The sequence below is a fragment of the Diadema setosum genome, chromosome 10 (assembly GCF_964275005.1).
Source record: "Diadema setosum chromosome 10, eeDiaSeto1, whole genome shotgun sequence".
Lineage (NCBI taxonomy): Eukaryota > Metazoa > Echinodermata > Echinoidea > Diadematoida > Diadematidae > Diadema > Diadema setosum.
Window position 1 is genome coordinate 27,663,098 of NC_092694.1, and position 21,802 is coordinate 27,684,899.

Below are 21,802 nucleotides of genomic sequence, written 5' to 3' on the forward strand. Positions count from 1 at the left end.
AACTTTCGCTGCACCTTGAGTACAATCAAATCAAAGGTAATTAGCTTTAAATTTTAACGTTCCACCTCTTTCTGTCCTTCCCATTTCTTACAGTGGACATGGCGGAGTGCAATGGTAGTTGTGAAGACAGCAATTATACCAGTAAGTATTTTGCCAGACAGCTGCTGTGGTGATACACGTTTCCTTGTCAGGTGTCTTGGTGCTACTCAAGTAGATAAATCACTTTCTTGTCACATTTATATTCTGTCGATTTGAAGTAATTGGTTGTTGGTGTCACTCATATTTGTATACCTCATTGTATGAGGTTTGTGTATCTCTATAAGTAAGTAGATATGCTTCTGGGTCCTCTGTAGCTTGTGATTGTACTAACAGGTCTATCATGAAAGGAAGAATAAGTCTAAACCGTTTTAAAGTACAATTTCTGAAAATTGTGATGTTTTCTAAACAATTTAAGCTTTTTTGCTGGGTGCATTAAGAAGTGTAATACTAGTATAAGTAATTATACGTTAGTACGTATATTAAAGACCTATCTTACAGATCAGAATATTATCCTTATTCAAAGAAAAGTTATCACCTGGAGCAATACTCCCTTTTGTTTCTTCCCTCCCTATCTTATATTTCCATTCTTTATTCCGTGTGAATTTATATCATATTATATTATATCATATTACATTACATTATATCATATTATATCATATTATATTATATTATATCATATTATATTATTCATGATATTAGTGTAGCCTGTCTCCTGGAGCCAGTATGAAGTGATGTTGGAACACCAGATTTTAAAAAGAGCTACCTTTTCGACACTCGATCGGCAACTAAGATTTATATGACGTTCAAGTTCAAATTTTTTTTTCATTTTCATGGAAAGAGAGAAAGCATATACAACGCATATCAAAGCAATATAAAACAAAATTAAAGGAACCAATGTCAACTGAAATGAAAAAGAAGAAAAAAAGAAACAAAAAGAAACTACAACACGTGTCATCGTGGACTCAAGCAAACTGGATTCCATGATGTAAGAGTAATGAAAGAATGCAACCTGGATTGATAACATTGCACATAATTGTGTACATATATCGGTAGGAATACAGAAAAGCGGACGTAAAAGAAGAAGAGAATAGACACATTGGTATAACCGATACAATAAGAGGAACATCTGACGAGGATTTGTTTTTGACAGATTATTTTTCCCTAATAAAACATATTGATATGTAATTGTTGAGTGTTTAAAGAAATGATGACTTGGTTTGTATCGTGAAGAGAACCCGATTATTATATTATAATGAAATGGGTGTCAATAATGTGGCCCATCGCAGATGGAGGCAGCAAAGTTCTCAAAAATGGCCAATGGCCAATTCATTTGATCACCATGTCAGGTAGTTGTGAATGGATTGATTTTTTCAAAACATCGTTTCAAATATATTTTGAAGATTATTTCCAATATGATTATACATAGACGGTCCTAGATTAAAGAAATACACATCTTTGTGTTAAAAAATAACGGGTCAGTAAGAGACAAAAATGAGGTATGACATATGCTACGGAGTGAGATCTTTAATTTGTAGTAGAAGTAATCTATGTAAGAATGCTTGATGTTCATTTTTCCACGCGAGAATAACACAATTTAGGTAAGATAATCTTAGGGATGAATAGAAGTAAGCAGGAACGATAAAGAAAGACAAAATTTAATCTTATTTATCATACCGATGTTTCGGGAGATAGTTTTGCACATACTCTCGATAATATACAAAAAAAAAAAGGTGAATTGTTGCGACATGTCTTATATGGGGCCACTCCATTTCTTTTTTTTTTCTTTTTTTTTATTTTACAAACGTCACCAAAATTGCAGATTGCAAGATTTTAGTGCCAGAAAAATCGACCAGAAAAATAAAAAAATAGTGGCGAGCTCTGTACGCTCAAATACACACACTTATCATATATGTGACCGTGCAAAACAAAAAGAACAAAAAGTCGCACCCCTTGATTTTATGCGAGGACTCACAAAAGGTGAAACGGATAAACCAAGTCAATTTTGGATTTTACATAATATATTTTTGAAAGAGCTATTCTTCTACATCATTCTTGAGTTTCGAATCATAACATGAATGGGAAATAGGGTTTTGAGCAGTTTTTTCTACAACTTTTTTTTTTCTTTTTTGGTAGAGTAGTGTGGTCAGGTATGTCTTAGAGGCCCCCTTTTATTTCTTGGGAATCCTTTGAACACTTTTCACTTCAACTCTTAATAGCATGTTAAAGGATAATGTTGCTGCTTTGAAAGTTGGCATTGGTCATGGGCAGAAAAAGTTAATTGAGCATGCTAAATTTCAACTTAATCTGATAATCCCTTCATTGTTGTTGCTCCAGTTGTTTACACCCTGTTTTTGGTCCCATTCATCCCACACTTAGCACGGCTTGGTAAAGATTAAGCGCTTGAATAGACCCTGTACTTCAGAGCCTCTTCTCTCAGTTCACACTATTTCAGAGTGTGTTTTCTTTCCAATATTTACATAGGTTAGGAATGTCCATTTGATATGAGTTATACATCATTTTAAAGCTTGGAGTTTGCTCTTTCAGAATCTGCCCTTAACTAAAAATCCATGTCTGATGTCTTTTTGTTGGTTTTGTGGTGCAGGGTCATATATACATGGATTTTTAGTTAAGGCCAGATTCTGAAAGAACAGACTCTAAGCTTTAAAATGATGTATAACTCAATTCAAATGGACTTCCCTAGATAAATATTGGAAAGAAAGCGCACACTCTGGAAAAGTTTGAACTGAGAAAAGAGGCTGTAAAGTACAGGTTTTATTCAAGTGCCTAATCTCTACTAAGCCGTGCTACCAGCGCCGACATGGGGCAAAAAAACTCGATGGAAACAACGGTAGCAACAACAATGAAGGGATTATCTAAATACAGTAAAGAAAGCAGACACTCTAGAAAAGTGTGAACTGAAAAAAGAGGCTCTGAAGTCCAGTATTTATTCAAGCGCTTAATCTTTACCAAGCCGTGCTAGCTGTGTGATGAGAGTGACAAAACACAGGATGTAAACAACCGGAGCAACAACAATGAAGGGATATACTATATAATATATATAATATATATATGAAGAGTTTGTTTGCAAAAACCGATAAATCCATATTTGCCAAATGGAGATATTTGCGATTAAAAGTCAAGAAAAATAGAGAAAATAATAAGAAACTTTTTGCTTCTTTTGACCATAACTTCAAAAATATGCCTTTATATGCAGTGAGCAATATATCATTTGAAAGGTATTATTTTGTACTTTATGACAGAGACCATACTTCAAAATCTTCAAAAATGGACTTATCGGTTTTTGCATACAAACTCTTCATATATATATATATATATATATATATATATATATGTGTGTGTGTGTGTGTGTGTGTGTGTGTGTGTGTGTGTGTGTGCGTGTGTGTGTGTGTGTGACCGGGCACCACAAAACGAAAAAAAAAGTCGCACCCCTTGATTTTACCTGAGGACTCAAAAAAGGTGAAACGGGTCAACCAAGTCAATATGTGACCTTGCACCACAAAAGACACAAAAAGTCGCCAGAAATGGATTTTTTAGTTAAGGGCAGATAAGGGCAGAAAGAGCAGACTCTAAGCTTTACAATGATGTATAACTCAATTCAAATAAATTGTCCTAACCTATATGAATATTGGAAAGAAAGCACACACTCTAGAAAAGCTTGAACTGAGAAAAGAGGCTGTGAAGTACAGGGTCTATTCAAGTGCCTAATTTTTAGTAAGCTGTGCACCCGTGCCATGACTGGGACAAAAAAAAAAAAAAACAAAAAAAAAAAAAAAAAAAAAAAAAACTTGATGTAAACCACTGTAGCAACAACAATGAAGGGATTGTTAAATTAAGCTGAAATTGAGCGCGCTCTATTAACACATTCTGTTCGTAATAAATGTCAACTTTCAAAGCAGTAGCATCATCCTTTCAAAAGTTATTAGAGTTAAAAGTGAAAAGGGGGAAAGGATTTTCAAGGGGTTGTAGAAAAACTGCTGAAAACCCACCTTCCTATTCAATTTATGATCCCAAACTTAGGGATGATGTAGAGGAAGAATAGCTCTTTCAGAAAATATGGAACACTCAAAATTGACTCGGTTAACCCAATTCACCTTTCTTGAGTCCTCACATAAAATCAACGGGTGCGGCTTTTTGTTTGTTTTGTGAACATATTAAGTTTTTCATATTTTCCGAAAGAGCTACCCTTCTTCTACATTATTCTTATGTTTGGGATCATAAAATGAATGGGAAATTGCATTTTCAGCAGTTTTTCCTACAACCCCTTTTGTAGAGTAATGAGATCAGGTATGTCTTGAGGGCCCCTTTTCATTTCCTGATAATCCTTTGCACACTCTTCACTTTCAAGTCTGATAATGATACTGCTTTGAAAGTTGGCATTAATCATGGATGGAATATGTTGATAGAGCATGCTCAATTTCAACTTAATCTGATTCCTTCATTGTTGTTGCTTCAGTTGTTTACATCCTGTTTTTGTCCCATTCATCGCAAAGCTAGCACGGTTTGGTAAAGATAAAGCGCTTGAATAGACAGACAGAGCCTGTACTTCAGAGCCTTTTTTCTCGGTTCACACTTTTCCAGAGTGTGTGCTTTCTTCTTATATTTAGACAGGCTAGGAGAGTCCATTTCAATTGAGTTATACATCATTTTCAAGCTTAGAGTCTGCTCTTTCAGAATCTGCCCTTAACTAAAAACCCATGTCTGACGACTTTTTGTTGGTTTTGTGATGCAGGGTCACAATGTGACCGTGCATCACAAAACGAACAAAAAGTCGCACGCAGTGATTTTGTGTGAGGACTGAAGGTGAAATTGGTCAACCTAACCAATATTGAGTTTTTCATATTTTCTGAAAGAGCGAGTCTTCTTCTGCATTATGTTAAGGTTTGCGATCATAAAACAAACAGGAATTTGTGTTTTCAGCAGTTTTTTTCTAGCACTTTTTGGTGGAATAGTGTGATAATAGGTGTTTCTCATAGAGCCCTCTTTTCACTTCTTAAAAGCCCTTTCCATACTTATCACTTTAAACTCCAATAACTTTGGAAAGAATGATTAGTTCAGTTCAGTTTATTCAAGCCAAATCAAACATAACAAAAGTACAAGACATAACTGCAAAAATTCAGAATGATAGGTTAGGGACCCCAGTGAAGCACAGCTTGTGGTCGGGGCCCCTTTGCAAAATACACTACAGTATATAGCATGGTGTAACATATTTACATGGAGTATAACAGAATTATTATGTACAAATTATACAACATAATAAATGCAGACAAGTACACGTATACCACCTCCCCCATACACAACACAACAACACACACACTCACACATACACACGCATACACCAACGGCGTAAATCCGTACTGAGGAGTGGGGGGGATGATTGGCGATAGTCACCATCACCACGATTACAAGCCCATAACCGGACCGGCGCAGCCCTGGGGGGGGGGGGGGGGGGGGGGAGCTTTGCCCCCCCCCACACACACACACTTTACAGGGATCAAATGTCCCACTCTTTTCCATGCAAAGTGGGAGGGAAGTGGCAGCAAAAATATGACGACTTTTTGTTCTTGTTTTTGTTTGTTTGCTTTTTCTTGTCAGCCGACTTTCGGCGGAGAATCAGACCTTAAAAGTATGAAGAATTTTTTGTTGTTGTTTCTCTTGTCTTTTGATGTTCTTTCTTCTTGACTGACAGGCGATTTTGCCCCCCCCCCCCTTTCAAAAACGTAGCGCAGCCCTGAATAATGCCCAACTAAATTCAATAAAATGATAATAAGGATACTAGTATCCATTTCTAATTGAATAACGCAGTAGATATTTTCCTGTAGCTATTAATTGTATTCTTTAATTTTCTAGATTTAAGTCAGTGAAGCAATCATCACAGGGGCATCGTTCCGTTTTAATGATGGGGGGGGGGGTAGGGGAGGGACTGTGAGTTTGAATATCTGTGCGAGGGAGCGGAGCGGCCTGGGGGAGGGTGTGGGAGGGGGGTTTCCCCCTGCCATGCACACGAGGAAAATTTGGCATTTTCAGACCTCAAATTCAGCGATCTGGTGCACACTTTTGGTAAAATTTGGGATCTTTTTCCTATAAAAAAAAACAAGTAAGAAAAAGAAATATTCATACATAATTGAATGACTACATCGTGGTATTTCAGCTCTTGCTCCGCCTGTGCGACATCACTGTGAAGACCTACTAAATAGTGGGGCCTATCACCGGCGTAGCCAGGATTTGATCTTAGGGAGAGCGGTTAGATGCGAGGGAGAGATGCGAGCGAGGGGGGAGGGTGTGTGAGAACTTTTTGCATATTGATGTTGTAAATGGTGCAATTTGATTCATTTTTTTTTTGCGTGTTCTATCGACTTGAAACAGTCCAACATGTTTAAGGCAGCAGTACATTTTATGTAGATTATTATTGAACAATTTTGCCTATAAAATGGTATCATTTAGAGAAACTTCTTGTCTTAATTCTTACACTGAAGATCATGAACGCGATCATGAATTTTGACATTGTACAGTCCAAAAGCGGCCGTTTGTAGCTATATATTTTTTTCGCTTTGGAAATTAAGGGGGGCGCACCAGGCGCATTTGCTGGCAATTTAATATCATCAGGAGAATGACATAACGATTAAATGCGAGCGAGCGAAGCGAGCGAGCTTGAAAATTTTGACATTTTACAGTCCCCAAACTGCTTTTTGTAGCTACATTTTTTCGCTTGCAATTACTCGGCAGCAACATCAGGAGAATAGCATAGCGATTAACGCGAGCGAGCGAAGCAAGCGAGCTTGAAAATTTTGACATTGTACAGTCCCAAAATGGCAGTTTGTAGCTATATTTTTTCGCTTAAGAAATTAAGGGGGGTGGGGCGCACCGGGCGCAACTGCTGGCAATTACTGGCAGCAACATCAGGAGAATGACATAAAGATTATATGCGAGCGAGCTTGAAAATTTTGACATTTCACAGTCCAAAAACTGCCGTTTGTAGCTATATCTTTTTCGCTTTGAAAAATAGGGGGGGGGGGGCGCACCGGGCGCAACTGCTGGTAATTACTCGGCAGCAACATCAGGGGAATGGCATGACGATTAAATGCGAGCGAGCGAAGCGAGCGAGCTTGAAAATTTTGACATTTTACAGTCCCAAAACTGCTTTTTGTAGCTGTACTTTTTTCGCTTTGAAAATTAAGGGGGGGGGGGGCACCGGGAGCAACTGTTGGCAATTACTCGGCAGCAACATCAGGAGAATAGCATATATAGCGATTAACGCGAGCGAGCGAAGCAAGCGAGCTTGAAAATTTTGACATTGTACAGTCCCAAAATGGCAGTTTGTAGCTATATTTTTTCGCTTAAGAAATTAAGGGGGGTGGGGCGCACCGGGCGCAACTGCTGGCAATTACTGGCAGCAACATCAGGAGAATGACATAAAGATTATATGCGAGCGAGCTTGAAAATTTTGACATTTCACAGTCCAAAAACTGCCGTTTGTAGCTATATCTTTTTCGCTTTGAAAAATAGGGGGGGGGGCGCACCGGGCGCAACTGCTGGTAATTACTCGGCAGCAACATCAGGGGAATGGCATGACGATTAAATGCGAGCGAGCGAAGCGAGCGAGCTTGAAAATTTTGACATTTTACAGTCCCAAAACTGCTTTTTGTAGCTGTACTTTTTTCGCTTTGAAAATTAAGGGGGGGGGGGGGCACCGGGAGCAACTGTTGGCAATTACTCGGCAGCAACATCAGGAGAATAGCATATATAGCGATTAACGCGAGCGAGCGAAGCAAGCGAGCTTGAAATTTTGACATTGTACAGTCCCAAAACGGCAGTTTGTAGCTATATTTTTTCGCTTAGGAAATTAAGGGGGGTGGGGGTGCACCGGGCGCAACTGCTGACAATTACTGGCAGCAACATCAGAAGAGTGACATAAGGATTAAATGCGAGCGAGCTTGAAAATTTTGACATTTCACAGTCCCAAAACTGCCGTTTGTAGCTATATCTTTTTCGCTTTGAAAAATAAGGGGGGCGGCACCGGGAGCAACTGCTGGTAATTACTCGGCAGCAACATCGGGAGAAAGGCATGACGATTAAATGCGAGCGAGCGAAGCGAGCGAGCTTGAAAATTTTGACATTTTACAGTCCAAAAACTACCGTTTGTAGCTGTACTTTTTTCGCTTAGGAAATGAAGGGGGTGGGGGCGCACCGGGCGCAACTGCTGGCAGCAACATCAGGAGAATAGCATAGCATGGCATGACGATTAAATGCGAGCGAGCGAAACGAGCGAGCTTGAAAATTTTGACATTTTACAGTCCCAAAACTGCTTTTTGTAGCTACATTCTTTCGCATAAGAAATTAGGGGGGTGGGGCGCACCTGGCGCAACTGCTGGCAATTACGGGCAGCAACATCAGGAGAATGACATAAAGATTATATGCGAGCGAGCTTGAAAATTTTGACATTTCACACTCCAAAAACTGCCGTTTGTAGCTATATCTTTTTCGCTTTGAAAAATAAGGGGGGGGGGGGGCACCGGGCGCAACTGCTGGTAATTACTCGGCAGCAACATCAGGAGAATGGCATGACGATTAAATGCGAGCGAGCGAAGCGAGCGAGCTTGAAAATTTTGACATTTTACAGTCCCAAAACTGCTTTTTGTAGCTGTACTTTTTTCGCTTTGAAAATTAAGGGGGGGGGGGGGGGCACCGGGAGCAACTGTTGGCAATTACTCGGCAGCAACATCAGGAGAATAGCATAGCGATTAACGCGAGCGAGCGAAGCAAGCGAGCTTGAAATTTTGACATTGTACAGTCCCAAAACGGCAGTTTGTAGCTATATTTTTTCGCTTAGGAAATTAAGGGGGGTGGGGGTGCACCGAGCGCAACTGCTGATACTTACTGGCAGCAACATCAGAAGAGTGACATAAGGATTAAATGCGAGCGAGCTTGAAAATTTTGACATTTCACAGTCCCAAAACTGCCGTTTGTAGCTATATCTTTTTCGCTTTGAAAAATAAGGGGGGTGGCACCGGGCGCAACTGCTGGTAATTACTCGGCAGCAACATTGGGAGAAAGGCATGACGATTAAATGCGAGCGAGCGAAGCGAGCGAGCTTGAAAATTTTGACATTTTACAGTCCAAAAACTACCGTTTGTAGCTGTACTTTTTTCGCTTAGGAAATGAAGGGGGTGGGGGCGCACCGGGCGCAACTGCTGGCAGCAACATCAGGAGAATAGCATAGCATGGCATGACGATTAAATGCGAGCGAGCGAAACGAGCGAGCTTGAAAATTTTGACATTTTACAGTCCCAAAACTGCTTTTTGTAGCTACATTCTTTCGCTTTGAAAATTAAGGGGGGGGGGGGGCACCGGGAGCAACTGCTGGCAATTACTCGGCAGCAACACCAGGAGAATAGCATATATAGCAATTAAATGCGAGCGAGCGAAGCAAGCGAGCTTGAAATTTTGACATTGTACAGTCCCAAAACGGCAGTTTGTAGCTATATTTTTTCGCTTAGGAAATTAAGGGGGGTGGGGGTGCACCGGGCGCAACTGCTGACACTTACTGGCAGCAACATCAGAAGAGTGACATAAGGATTAAATGCGAGCGAGCTTGAAAATTTTGACATTTCACAGTCCCAAAACTGCCGTTTGTAGCTATATCTTTTTCACTTTGAAAAATAAGGGGGGTGGCACCGGGCGCAACTGCTGGTAATTACTCGGCAGCAACATCGGGAGAAAGGCATGACGATTAAATGCGAGCGAGCGAAGCGAGCGAGCTTGAAAATTTTGACATTTTACAGTCCAAAAACTACCGTTTGTAGCTGTACTTTTTTCGCTTAGGAAATGAAGGGGGTGGGGGCGCACCGGGCGCAACTGCTGGCAGCAACATCAGGAGAATAGCATAGCATGGCATGACGATTAAATGCGAGCGAGCGAAACGAGCGAGCTTGAAAATTTTGACATTTTACAGTCCCAAAACTGCTTTTTGTAGCTACATTCTTTCGCTTTGAAAATTAAGGGGGGGGGGGGCACCGGGAGCAACTGCTGGCAATTACTCGGCAGCAACACCAGGAGAATAGCATATATAGCAATTAAATGCGAGCGAGCGAAGCAAGCGAGCTTGAAATTTTGACATTGTACAGTCCCAAAACGGCAGTTTGTAGCTATATTTTTTCGCTTAGGAAATTAAGGGGGGTGGGGGTGCACCGGGCGCAACTGCTGACACTTACTGGCAGCAACATCAGAAGAGTGACATAAGGATTAAATGCGAGCGAGCTTGAAAATTTTGACATTTCACAGTCCCAAAACTGCCGTTTGTAGCTATATCTTTTTCACTTTGAAAAATAAGGGGGGTGGCACCGGGCGCAACTGCTGGTAATTACTCGGCAGCAACATCCAGTTAAGACAAATATTGATATACTGCTATTTTTGTGATAGCACAATAAGGCCTATTTTGACCAAAATGCATTATTCATGACCTTATGTCCCATCATGCATTACGATGCTTTGCGTGTTAAACCTATGGAACACAAAAATGAATGTGGTAGTAGTCATTAGTATAAGAATATTACGGAAAATGACAAGGTTCAATTTCTTAGATAATTGGCTGATGTATAGACGAATATCCTTCGTGTACACACATGAAAAATAAAAGAAATTCATCCTTGTCATTCTGAGAAATACTCATATGAATACATAATTAGGCATAACATTTTGAAATTGGCAGTTATTAGACTTGTGACGACAGGCACTTCGCCGTTGTAAATGCATAATGCATACTTCATTGTTTGTGTGTGTGCGTGTGTGTGTGTGTGTGTGTGTGTGAGTGTGTGTGTGTACGTACGTTGCGTATACACTGTCGTACATGTTTAATACGTACGAGTGCGATGCATTCGTTTCGTGCAAACGCTTCCTACTGCGGTTTTAATAATCCTTCATACTTTCGACTTCACGAAGTATTGCAAACAGCGGCAAAATAGTAATAGAAATGTACCCTAATATACTCGGTACATCATGCACAAAATAGAGACGATACATTGCAAAAGAGCTATTGCTCTTTGGCATTACGATCGTTGCACGACTGCTGGGTTTGCACAGGACGCATCCACAGTTTACAGGCACAAACCCATGTTGGTCGTAACGGAGTCCGCATACGCCAAGACTAATACAGGCACCGCGGCACTGCAACAACACAGGGGCTATGGAACAGCGCGGGAGTGTTGCATGTAGTAGTCTTGGCACAGACTTCTCTATGACCAACCAGGGTTTGTGCCAGCAAATGCATACATGCAGCCATAGCCGTCATCGCATCGTGCCAAAGCTTGATTTGTGCATGAGCTTGCCATAATTGAGAAAGTTATCAACTTACACGCTCACATGATCAACGACCATAATACTGGTAGTTTGACTGGAATAACCTACATTATATAAAAACTGTTTTTTTAATTCTCGTACTCGCCTTTAGATGTTCACTCTTTCTTGGATTACAGTGTAGTATCTCCTGACAACAATGCTGGTCACTGGTGCTGGTCATGTTTATGATGAGATTTCAGTCTGTCAGTAGCGATCTGGCCTTCTGCTGTGTAGCTGCAGAACGCTCGTGATTGTTATCTTAAAAGAATGTGACTTGTTTTCTAAACTGCAACTCAACCCCACCCTCCACAATACTTTCTTTGTTGTTGCGTGAATTGCTCAATTTAACCCTTCGTGACCATGGGTATGCAGGTGTGTATCATTAGTTAAGACTGGACTTTGATGGGCATTTTCAAGGCGATACACCCACACAGACACACCGTATTCAAACACAGGCAAACGCGTAAAAGTTTTGCGGCGAAAACAAACACTCGTCGATAATTTTCAGTTTTACAACTAACGACTGGGACACGTCTAAGCCCATCGATGCCCGTTGATGCGCCACCACGCGACGGGTCTTAGAAAACGGCCAAATACGGCTAAAATTCAAAATAGCATTATATCAATATTTGTCCTCACTGACATCGGGAGAAAGGCATGACGATTAAATGCGAGCGAGCGAAGCGAGCGAGCTTGAAAATTTTGACATTTTACAGTCCAAAAACTACCGTTTGTAGCTGTACTTTTTTCGCTTAGGAAATGAAGGGGGTGGGGGCGCACCGGGCGCAACTGCTGGCAGCAACATCAGGAGAATAGCATAGCATGGCATGACGATTAAATGCGAGCGAGCGAAACGAGCGAGCTTGAAAATTTTGACATTTTACAGTCCCAAAACTGCTTTTTGTAGCTACATTCTTTCGCTTTGAAAATTAAGGGGGGGGGGGCACCGGGAGCAACTGCTGGCAATTACTCGGCAGCAACACCAGGAGAATAGCATATATAGCGATTAAATGCGAGCGAGCGAAGCAAGCGAGCTTGAAATTTTGACATTGTACAGTCCCAAAACGGCAGTTTGTAGCTATATTTTTTCGCTTAGGAAATTAAGGGGGGTGGGGTGCACCGGGCGCAACTGCTGACAATTACCGGAAGCAACATCAGAAGAGTGACATAAGGATTAAATGCGAGCGAGCTTGAAAATTTTGACATTTCACAGTCCCAAAACTGCCGTTTGTAGCTATATATTTTTCGCTTTGAAAAATAAGGGGGGGGGGGGACGCACCGGGCGCAACTGCTGGTAATTACTCGGCAGCAACATCGGGAGAATGGCATGACGATTAAATGCGAGCGAGCGAAGCAAGCGAGCTTGAAAATTTTGACATTGCAGTCCCAAAACGGCAGTTTGTAGCTATATTTTTTCGCTTAGGAAATGAAGGGGGTGGGGGCGCACCGGGCGCAACTGCTGGCAATTACTGGCAGCAACATCAGGAGAATGACAATCATATCGATTAGATGCGAGCAGGGAGGTGTTTCTCTTCCCACCTCCCTGATTCGAGCGAGCTTGAAAATTTTGACATCTTACAGTCCCCAAACTGCCGTTTGTAGCTATATTTTTTTTTCGCTTTGAAAAATAAGGGGGGGGGGGCGCACCGGGCGCAACTGCTGGCAATTACCCGGCAGCAACATCAGGAGAATGGCATGACGATTTAATGCGAGCGAGCGAAGCGAGCGAGCGTGAAATTTTGACATTTTACAGTCCAAAAACTGCCGTTTGTAGCTGTACTTTTTTCGCTTTGGGAATTAAGGGATGGGGGCGCACCGGGCGCAACTGCTGGTAATTACTGGCAGCAACAAATATCTTGTAAACACATTTATGATGTAATCTGGGGAAATTTCAATCCCAGAAGTGTATAACACTTTTCGTACTATTCTGGCAAACTGTTGATGATATGTCTTGCCTTTTCTGTGGGATTGTTTAATTAGGGATTAAAGAATCCATTTTTCTGTTCGTGAGATGAATGTTGTATATCAGTAAAATTGGCTGCGAATAAACTTGTCTTATTAATCTATTGATTTATGTTTGTTAACAGGTGAACTTTCTAGTGCTTTTTGCACATCTCCCATGAAAACAAAAAGAAATCTGGTTAATAGGTCTGAACCATTAATCTAAAGCAATTTTCATTAGACTAAAGGAGATACTTGCATATGGCAAAATATGGGAATCGACACGCGTTCCTTTTGTTTTTTTCTGGAGGCAAAAGAATTATACTAACTGAGCAAAATCACTGCCAATATGGAGAGGGTAAATGTGTTGCAATTCCTACGACTGAAACTCGTACAAGGCTGTTCACGAACTCGTTTGTTATCTAAAATTTTAGATCTTTGGGTAAATCATGCGGAGCTCGACGTGAGTCGTATCGCGCTCGGCATGGTGCACTCGTTCACGCCTACGTCAATGGCCCTACAGACTGTGTTGCATCAAGGAGGTGGGAAGAGCACCTCCCTGGTTGCATGCAGCTGCTTGCCATCTGGTTGTGTGGCTACCAGTAGTTCAACATCCGAAGCATGCATTACGGTCGATATTGCTCTACATGCATTGGCGTGCGAGAGAAGTACGCGAGCGCTGCTAGCACTGTTCAGCAGTATGCTCTCGTCACGAGGCGGGCGTGCGAACGTCATGGCTCATGCATTACAGTATATAGCCTATAAGCTAGCTAGGTGGGGAAGCAGCTGGTCTGATGCGACGAGACTACGAACAGTGGATGCGCGCGAATACGCCGCCTAGTTGTTTGTCGTTCTTTTTTTTTTTTTAATCGGGGGCAGTCTTCTTACACGGAAAAAAAAAAAACTGCGATCTTGGCGCCTAGCGGACGCGGTAGATGCGTCCACTGTTCGTAGTCTCGCCCCATCAGGTGTATCGCTTGGCAAAGACAATTATCTCGCTGCATCATACGTTTCAGCAAATTACAAAGACAATAACTGCGTTCTCCGCCTAGATTATAGGCTATGCAATAATCCATCATCACCACATTTCTTTTTGTTTTTTTTTTGTTTTTTTTTTGTTTTTTTGTTCCTACATCTTTTTCTTGGGAGAATTTCAGGGGGGGATATTTGTACAGGCCATCCCCCCCTCCTTCAAAAGTGGGGGGGATATATCCCCCCCATCCCCCCCGGGATTTACGCCCATGGCATACACACATGCATGCACACTTTACACATGGCTACCTCATCTCATTTTCTACATTCATGTACCTAATTTCAATCTGTCGAAAAGGTGTCTTTTACACAAAATTTTGAATCGAGACAGGGCAGTGGAATTAATCATATTACGGGTCAACTTATTCCACTCTTTAAGACAGACTATTCTGAATGAATTTAAGGTAGTTTGTGTTCTTGCATATGGCAGATGGACGAGGTTACTCTGGCGAGTATTATAACGATGGATGAAAGGATTTTCCACAAACACATCAGACAAAAATGTATTTTGAGAATATCGACATTTAAACATAAATATTAAGCATTGAAGAGAAACCATTTCATCAAACGGCTAAATATGTAGCTGCAAAAAACAAAGGAGTACTTGGTGATCTATAGTTTGAATTTGTTATGTAGGTGTACCTGACAACTTTCTTTTGAAGAACAGACAACTTGTGTAGTACATGAGTCCTAAATGTGTGTCCCCAAGCAATATTGCAATACCTCAAATGAGGCATAACAATTGCATTGTATAAAGTAACCAGGGTATAAGCCTACTGGGGAAGGAAGAAACGAAGTTTGGATATTACACCAACACTGCGAGACACGTTAGTACATACGTTATTAAGTTTTTCTTTCCAAGATAAAAAAAAAATCATCAACTGTAACCCCAAGGAATTGCACATGTTGACTGCGGTTGATCTGGTGACCACCAACATCTAAGGGAATATCATCTTCAGGGATTTTCTTCCCTCTGGATCTAAATAATACACATTTAGTTTTACCAGTATTCAATAACAGTTTGTTACAGCAAAACCATGCAAAGAGTTTACAAATTTCAGAATTAACTGACTGCATTAGAGTGTGAACATTCCTGTGAGAATATAACAAGCATGTATCATCAGCAAATAGAGAATAAGTAAATAATTGAGACGAATTAATGATATCATTTATATAAATCAAAAAACAGTAACGGACCAAGAACAGATCCCTGTGGTACACCATAGGTTACATTACTGGATTGTGATTTGGCACCATTAACAAGCTTCCTCGATCACCATAGCCTTCAAGTTTGCTTAAGAATATATTGTGGTCAATAATGTCAAATGCTTTTGACAAATCTAAAAATACACCAAGGCAGTACTTCCCATCAAAGTCACCCATAAGATACACATCTTTCTTTTCCTGGCTAATAATTTGCATGTAATGGTCAAAAGATTGAATGAAAGAAGGCATATCATTATCAGGTGCTCTATATACACAACCAACAATGGATTTATCAATCGCTATTTCTACAAAAATAGATTCAAAACTACTGCTTTGAAAGTTGGCATTAATCATTTACAGAATGTGTTAATGAAGCATGTTTTTTTAATTTCAGTTTACTTTGGCAGCTCCTTCATTGTTGTTGCTTTGGTGGTCAACAATCCTGTTTTTGGTCCATTCATCCCACAGCTAGCATGGCTTGGTAAAGATTAAGCGCTTGAATAGACCCTGCACTTCAAAGCCTCTTTCTCAGTTCACACTTTAATACCAGAGTGTGTTCCTGCTTTCCAATATTTAGATAGGTTAGGAGAGTCCATTTGAATTGAGTTATACATCATTTTAAAGCTAAGTGTCTGCTCTTTCATAATCTGCTTTTAACTAAAAATTTATGTCTGGCGACTTTTTTGTTTTGTGATGCTGGGTCACGTATATATATATATATATATATATATATATATATATATATATATATATTATATGCATACAGGTTATCCTCGAAAACTATTCATAACGACATTGAATGACTCACGTTGAATCTGATCATTATTTGCACCTCTCTTTTAGCAGATGACGGAGGAGTTTTTTCCAGCTCCTTGCTCTACTATGTTGCAGGCAGCGTGGCAGGAGGCTCTCTAATCTTCGCCGTTTCCGGTTGCATCATGTGCGCCTGGTAATGTTCAGCTTGCAGTTTACTAAGCTAATGGTAGTCCAGTGGGAAAGCTTTTGGGCCATATGGTAGGGGAACCCCAGTTCGAATCCTGCCTGATGCGAAAGACCAATGTAACTATTGGCCTCAACATTAAGTAGGCAAACCTGACAGCTTAGGGGAAGACAGGAGAACACGTTTACCGACGTACGCCGACACCTTTCGAAGGTGGGGCCTATAGTGGTTTGAAATTCATATGTGAAGGCGGGGGGTCTTCATGGGTCACTGGCACCTCCACCAACACCCCCCCCCCCCACGCCCAGTTCGACGAGAAGAATCATGAGCAAAAGCCTTGAAGACTCACTGATTTTTTTTTTCCCGAGTCGTTCTTTCTTTTACGCAGTGGCGTATCTAGGGGGGGGGGGGGCAAGGGGGGCACGTGCCCCGGGCGCCACTCCTTGGGGGCGCAAAAAACGAAAAAAAAAAACGAAAAAAAAAAAGGAGAAGAAGAAGAAGAAGAAGAAGAAGAAAACGAAAGAAAAAAAGAAGAGGAAGAAGAAGGGAAAAAAAAAAAAACCTCGCCAAGACGGGGGGGGGGGGGGGGGAGAGAGAAGGGGGGGGGGAGGGGCAGAAAACCAAATCAAACAAGATAAAAACAAAACATGATGATGACGCAGACAAATAACAATGTTTATTGTGTTCACACAAGAATTCCGAATTCCATGTTTTGTAAGCTGAAATGCAAACAATGCAAAGTTTGTTGTTATGAATCGTTATCAATCAGACTGTCACTATATCTTGATTAGAATTGTAAGATTTAATAAGCAAAAAAGAAAAAAAAAATGTTTGTAAGCTGAAATAAAAACATTTTCGGCTCGCTCGCTGCGCTCGCTTGCCAAAATTTATCCAAAAAAAAAAAGATAAGAACAAAATGTGATGATGACGCAGAAATATTCAAATTTCCGCTCACTTGCGCATACTAATTGAGAGTATTTTTTTCAAGTCCTTAGTTTGTTGGTATGAATCGTTATCTATAGGCCGTCACTATATCTTGATTAGAATTGTAAAATTTAATAAGCAAAAAAAAAAAAAATGACAAGAATCCCATGTTTTGTCAGCTGAAATACAAAATTTTTCGGTTCCCTCGCTGCGCTCGCTTGCCAAAATTTATCAAAAAAAGATAAGAACAAAACGTGATGATGACGCAGAAATATACAAATTTCGCTTCACTCGCGCATACTAATTGAGAGTATTTTTTCAAGTCGTTAGTTTGTGGATATTAATCGTTACCTATAAGGCCGTCACTATATCTTGATTGGAATTGTAAGATTTAATAAGCAAAAAATGACAAGAATTCCATGTTTTGTCAGCTGAAATACAAAAATGTTCGGCTCGCTCGCTGCGCTCGCTCACCAAAATTCATCAAAATTTATTTCATTTAAATCTAAATCACCCTCAAAAGACCCCTTTTAGGTGCTTGAAAAAGCATATCATGTGGGCATTTTTAAAAGTCCCTACCGGGATGGGGTTGGGGTTGAACACTTTTTCAGAATTTAGGGGCGCAATTTTCGCGTTTGCCCCGGGCACCGTTTTTCCTAGATACGCCACTGTGAGTGTGAGTGTGTGTGCGTGTGTGTGTGTGTGTGTGCGTGCGTGTGTGTGTGTGTGTGGGGGGGGGGGGGGATCCAGCCCTCCTATGTTCTGTTGCCTCTGTTCAATAATACTGTTATCATCAATGTCAATCATTATTTTCTTGTCAACACATGTCAACACATTTAAAGGTGAATAATGGTACGTTTTTATGTTCCTTGTCTATTTAGCTTTCTCTTTTACCTTCTTGCAAGAAAAAAAGGAAGAAGAAAGAGATAAGTTCAAAATTTACAGATTGCCAACGAAGTCATTCCTCTTACCTGCAATCAATGAAACGCTGTAGTGTTTACATTAATACCATATCAACTGATTAAATACTCATTTGTTAAATTTGCTATATATATAATTATATATAATTACATATATATATATATATAATTATATATAATTACATATATATATATATATATATATATATATATATATATATAATTACATATAATTAAATATATATATATATATATATATATATATATATATATATATATATATATGAAGGGGTCGGTGCAATATAGTGCTAACCCACACAATGGTCATTTTGAGATAATCGCTGCTGAATGTTTGGAAAGTCCATACATTGTACATTAATAATACATTTTTTTACCATCTTATTGGTTGAATTCAAATATGATATTTTCACGGAGGTTAGAGTGAAGGATAAGGATCATGAAAATACATGTAACTCAAATTTGACAAAAGTGTGGGTTGGCACTATATTGCACCGACCCCTTCATATATATAATTATATACAATTATATATAATATATATATATATATATATATATATATATATATATATATATATATATATATATATAATTATGAAGAGTTTGTTTGCAAAAACCGATAAGTCCATATTTGCCAAATGGAGATATTTGCGATTAAAGGTCAAGAAAAATAAAGAGAATAATGAGAAAATTGTTGCTTCTTTTGACCATAACTTCAAAAATATACCTTTATATGTAGTGACCAATATATCATGTGAAAGGTATTATTTTGTACTTTATGACAGAGATCGTACTTCAAAATCTTCAAAAATGGACTTATCGGTTTTTTTTTTTTTGCAAACAAACCCTTCATATATATATATATATATATATATGTATATATATATATATATGAGTTTTGATGGGAACCGTAAAGACATACGTTTATTGCATAGACTATTATCATTGGGTGAAATTTGTAACAATAACAACGTTGAAAACACTAAGAGTGAAAACAATTATAGTTAGTAATTATACTATAAATACTACTTCTAATAACAAAAATGCTGATCATTTCAATGACAAAAACTTTTTCTGTTCCAACTTGTCAATGTTGTCATTTTATCACAGCAAAATGCGAAGGAAGTCTGAACGTTGTTCAGCTGAAGGACAGAGTAACGCAGACTTAGACAGAGACAATCGCGTCCAATCTCCAAATGAGCCCTCTACGACAGCGAATGGTTCAGTGGCAGTGGCAGTGTCAGCGAGCACGTCGACTCCGTCTGCATCCAATTACAACAAGATTTGTCGTCTTAGTCTCCCTCCGAGCGCCTGCATATTTAGTCAAGGAGACTACTATGAGATCGGCGAGGCGACCAATGACGAGTCGCCTTCATTGTATCATGTCCTCGAGGAAGAAAGTGACAGCGATTCAAAAGTGGGCAGATTTCAATCTCCCAAACGCCTTGACCGCAGCCGTAAAGGAGAGAACGGATACATAGACTGCCGTGTGCATCGTGGAACGTCCGAAAGAAAGACGGCCTCGTTGTGTCTGAACGCGTTCAGTGGAGAGGGTTCCGCTGCATTGTACAGTGTAGTAAAAAAATAAGAGGATATGCGAACGTGTAAATGCTTTACCTCAAAATTCTCATTCTATATACAGTTGTATATCTTTTTTTATGAACTATTGTAGCCAATAATCAATCTGGCACAATTGGGTACTTTCTATTTTATTACACGCAGAAACCTCAAAATAAAACCAGTGAAAACATTGAAAAAAATATATAGTGAAGAATGTGAAGGGAGAATGTGAAGGAAGAATGAAGAAGAATGTGAGTTTGAATAATGTGAATATCAATGATAAAATGGTCTACAATTTTATAACTAATCTGTCTACATGCATAAAATAACAACGCTAGTAGGATTCCTCTGTTGTAACTGTACTGACAAGAATCAATAATTGATGGTTTTCAGATAAATAAGAGGAATTATTCCTCTTATTTATCTGAAAAGCACCAACGCTGAAACAATAACAAGGCGCCATTTTTACTTCGTCTAGGAGGGAGAACGAACAGCGAACATGTTTGTGAGTGTGTGTGTGTGTGTGTGTGTGTGTGTGTCATTTTAAGACAATGCATCACCTATAACTAGTCTACAGTACTGAGATGTGGTGTACAAAGAATTATCATTGCTGAAAGGTAGATACGCCGGTCGGTCTTGCCTGGAACGATTCAATGCATGTTACATTTTGTTGTGCTGTCGTGTTTTTACTATACATAAGTTAATTAGTCAATAGTCAACTGTGTGAAGACATAAAATATAATCCGCATTAACGAGAAAAAGATTCAATTTTCTTATCATCTGAGAGAGTTTCGTCTATGTTTGATTTTTTTTTCAATCACATCAAAATACCCACTCGACTTGCATCAGAATTATCATTACTGCATTTTTTTAACATCTTAATCAAACAATGTCCATTTCTGTCCGCCATAATGTCTCGCACAACTGAAACAATTAAGTTACAAATTGAAACAAGACTCTGCTTTGCAACCGTCTAAAGCTTGGTTACAGAGATACTTCATCAAGGATTACTATCAAACGGTTGCTATCTGACATGTATATGAGATCCTGCACCACAAAACCAACAAAAAAGTGACCAGACGTGCATTTTTAAGGTAGATTCTTATAGAGCAGCCTTTAAGCTTCAAAATCATGTAAAACTCAACATAAAAATGGACTATCTAATGGATATCTAAGTATTCGAAAGAAAGCACACATTCTGGAAAAGTGTGTGTGGAGCGAAATGGGACTATCAAGCCATTAATCTCTATACCATTAATCTCTATTAGGGTCTATCAAGCCGTTAATCTCTATACCAAGTCATGTTCTGAACAATGAATGGGACAGAACAGGATGTAGAACTCAAGAGCAACAACAATGAAGTCATGATCAGATTTGGCTGAAATCGAGCATGGTTCATTAACATATTCTATTCATGACTAATGCTAAGTTTCAAAGCAGTAGTATTATCTCTTCAAAGGTTATTATAGTTGAAAGTGAAGAACGTGTAAAAGGGGTTTCTGAGAAATGAAGAGGGGGCAATAAGACATACATTATGCCACTATTAAAAAAAAAATGTTCTAGAAAAACGGTTAAGATAACAATTTCCCTTTTATTTGTTGTAATCCTAAACTTTATGATAATGTGTAAGAGGAATAGCTCTTTCAGAAAATAATATGCAAAACACAAAATTGACTATGTTTACCCGTTTCACTTTTTTTTTCTCTATCCTTCTGTAAAATTAGAAAAATAAGAAGTTTTGCTGGTTTTGTGATGCACGGTCACATAATTTTTGAATATGGTATGACTTTTTCTTTTTAATCTCTGGGTGTATACTCATGTGTGTATACATAAATGTATATGCATTTTCTACGTAATGTATATAAATGTC

General features: G+C 39.4%; 1 protein-coding gene across 1 annotated transcript in view; it reads left to right on the top strand.

Moving 5' to 3' along the window:
- LOC140234153 (uncharacterized) overlaps nucleotides 1-19,960 on the top strand; it is a 49,958-nt gene extending 29,998 nt beyond the window's left edge. The window contains exons 4-6 of the mRNA XM_072314228.1: nucleotides 94-141; nucleotides 16,417-16,519; nucleotides 19,483-19,960. Of these exons, the coding sequence (XP_072170329.1) occupies nucleotides 94-141; nucleotides 16,417-16,519; nucleotides 19,483-19,960 (629 nt within the window). The remainder of the gene's footprint in view (nucleotides 1-93; nucleotides 142-16,416; nucleotides 16,520-19,482) is intronic.
- Nucleotides 19,961-21,802: the final 1,842 nt, after the last annotated feature.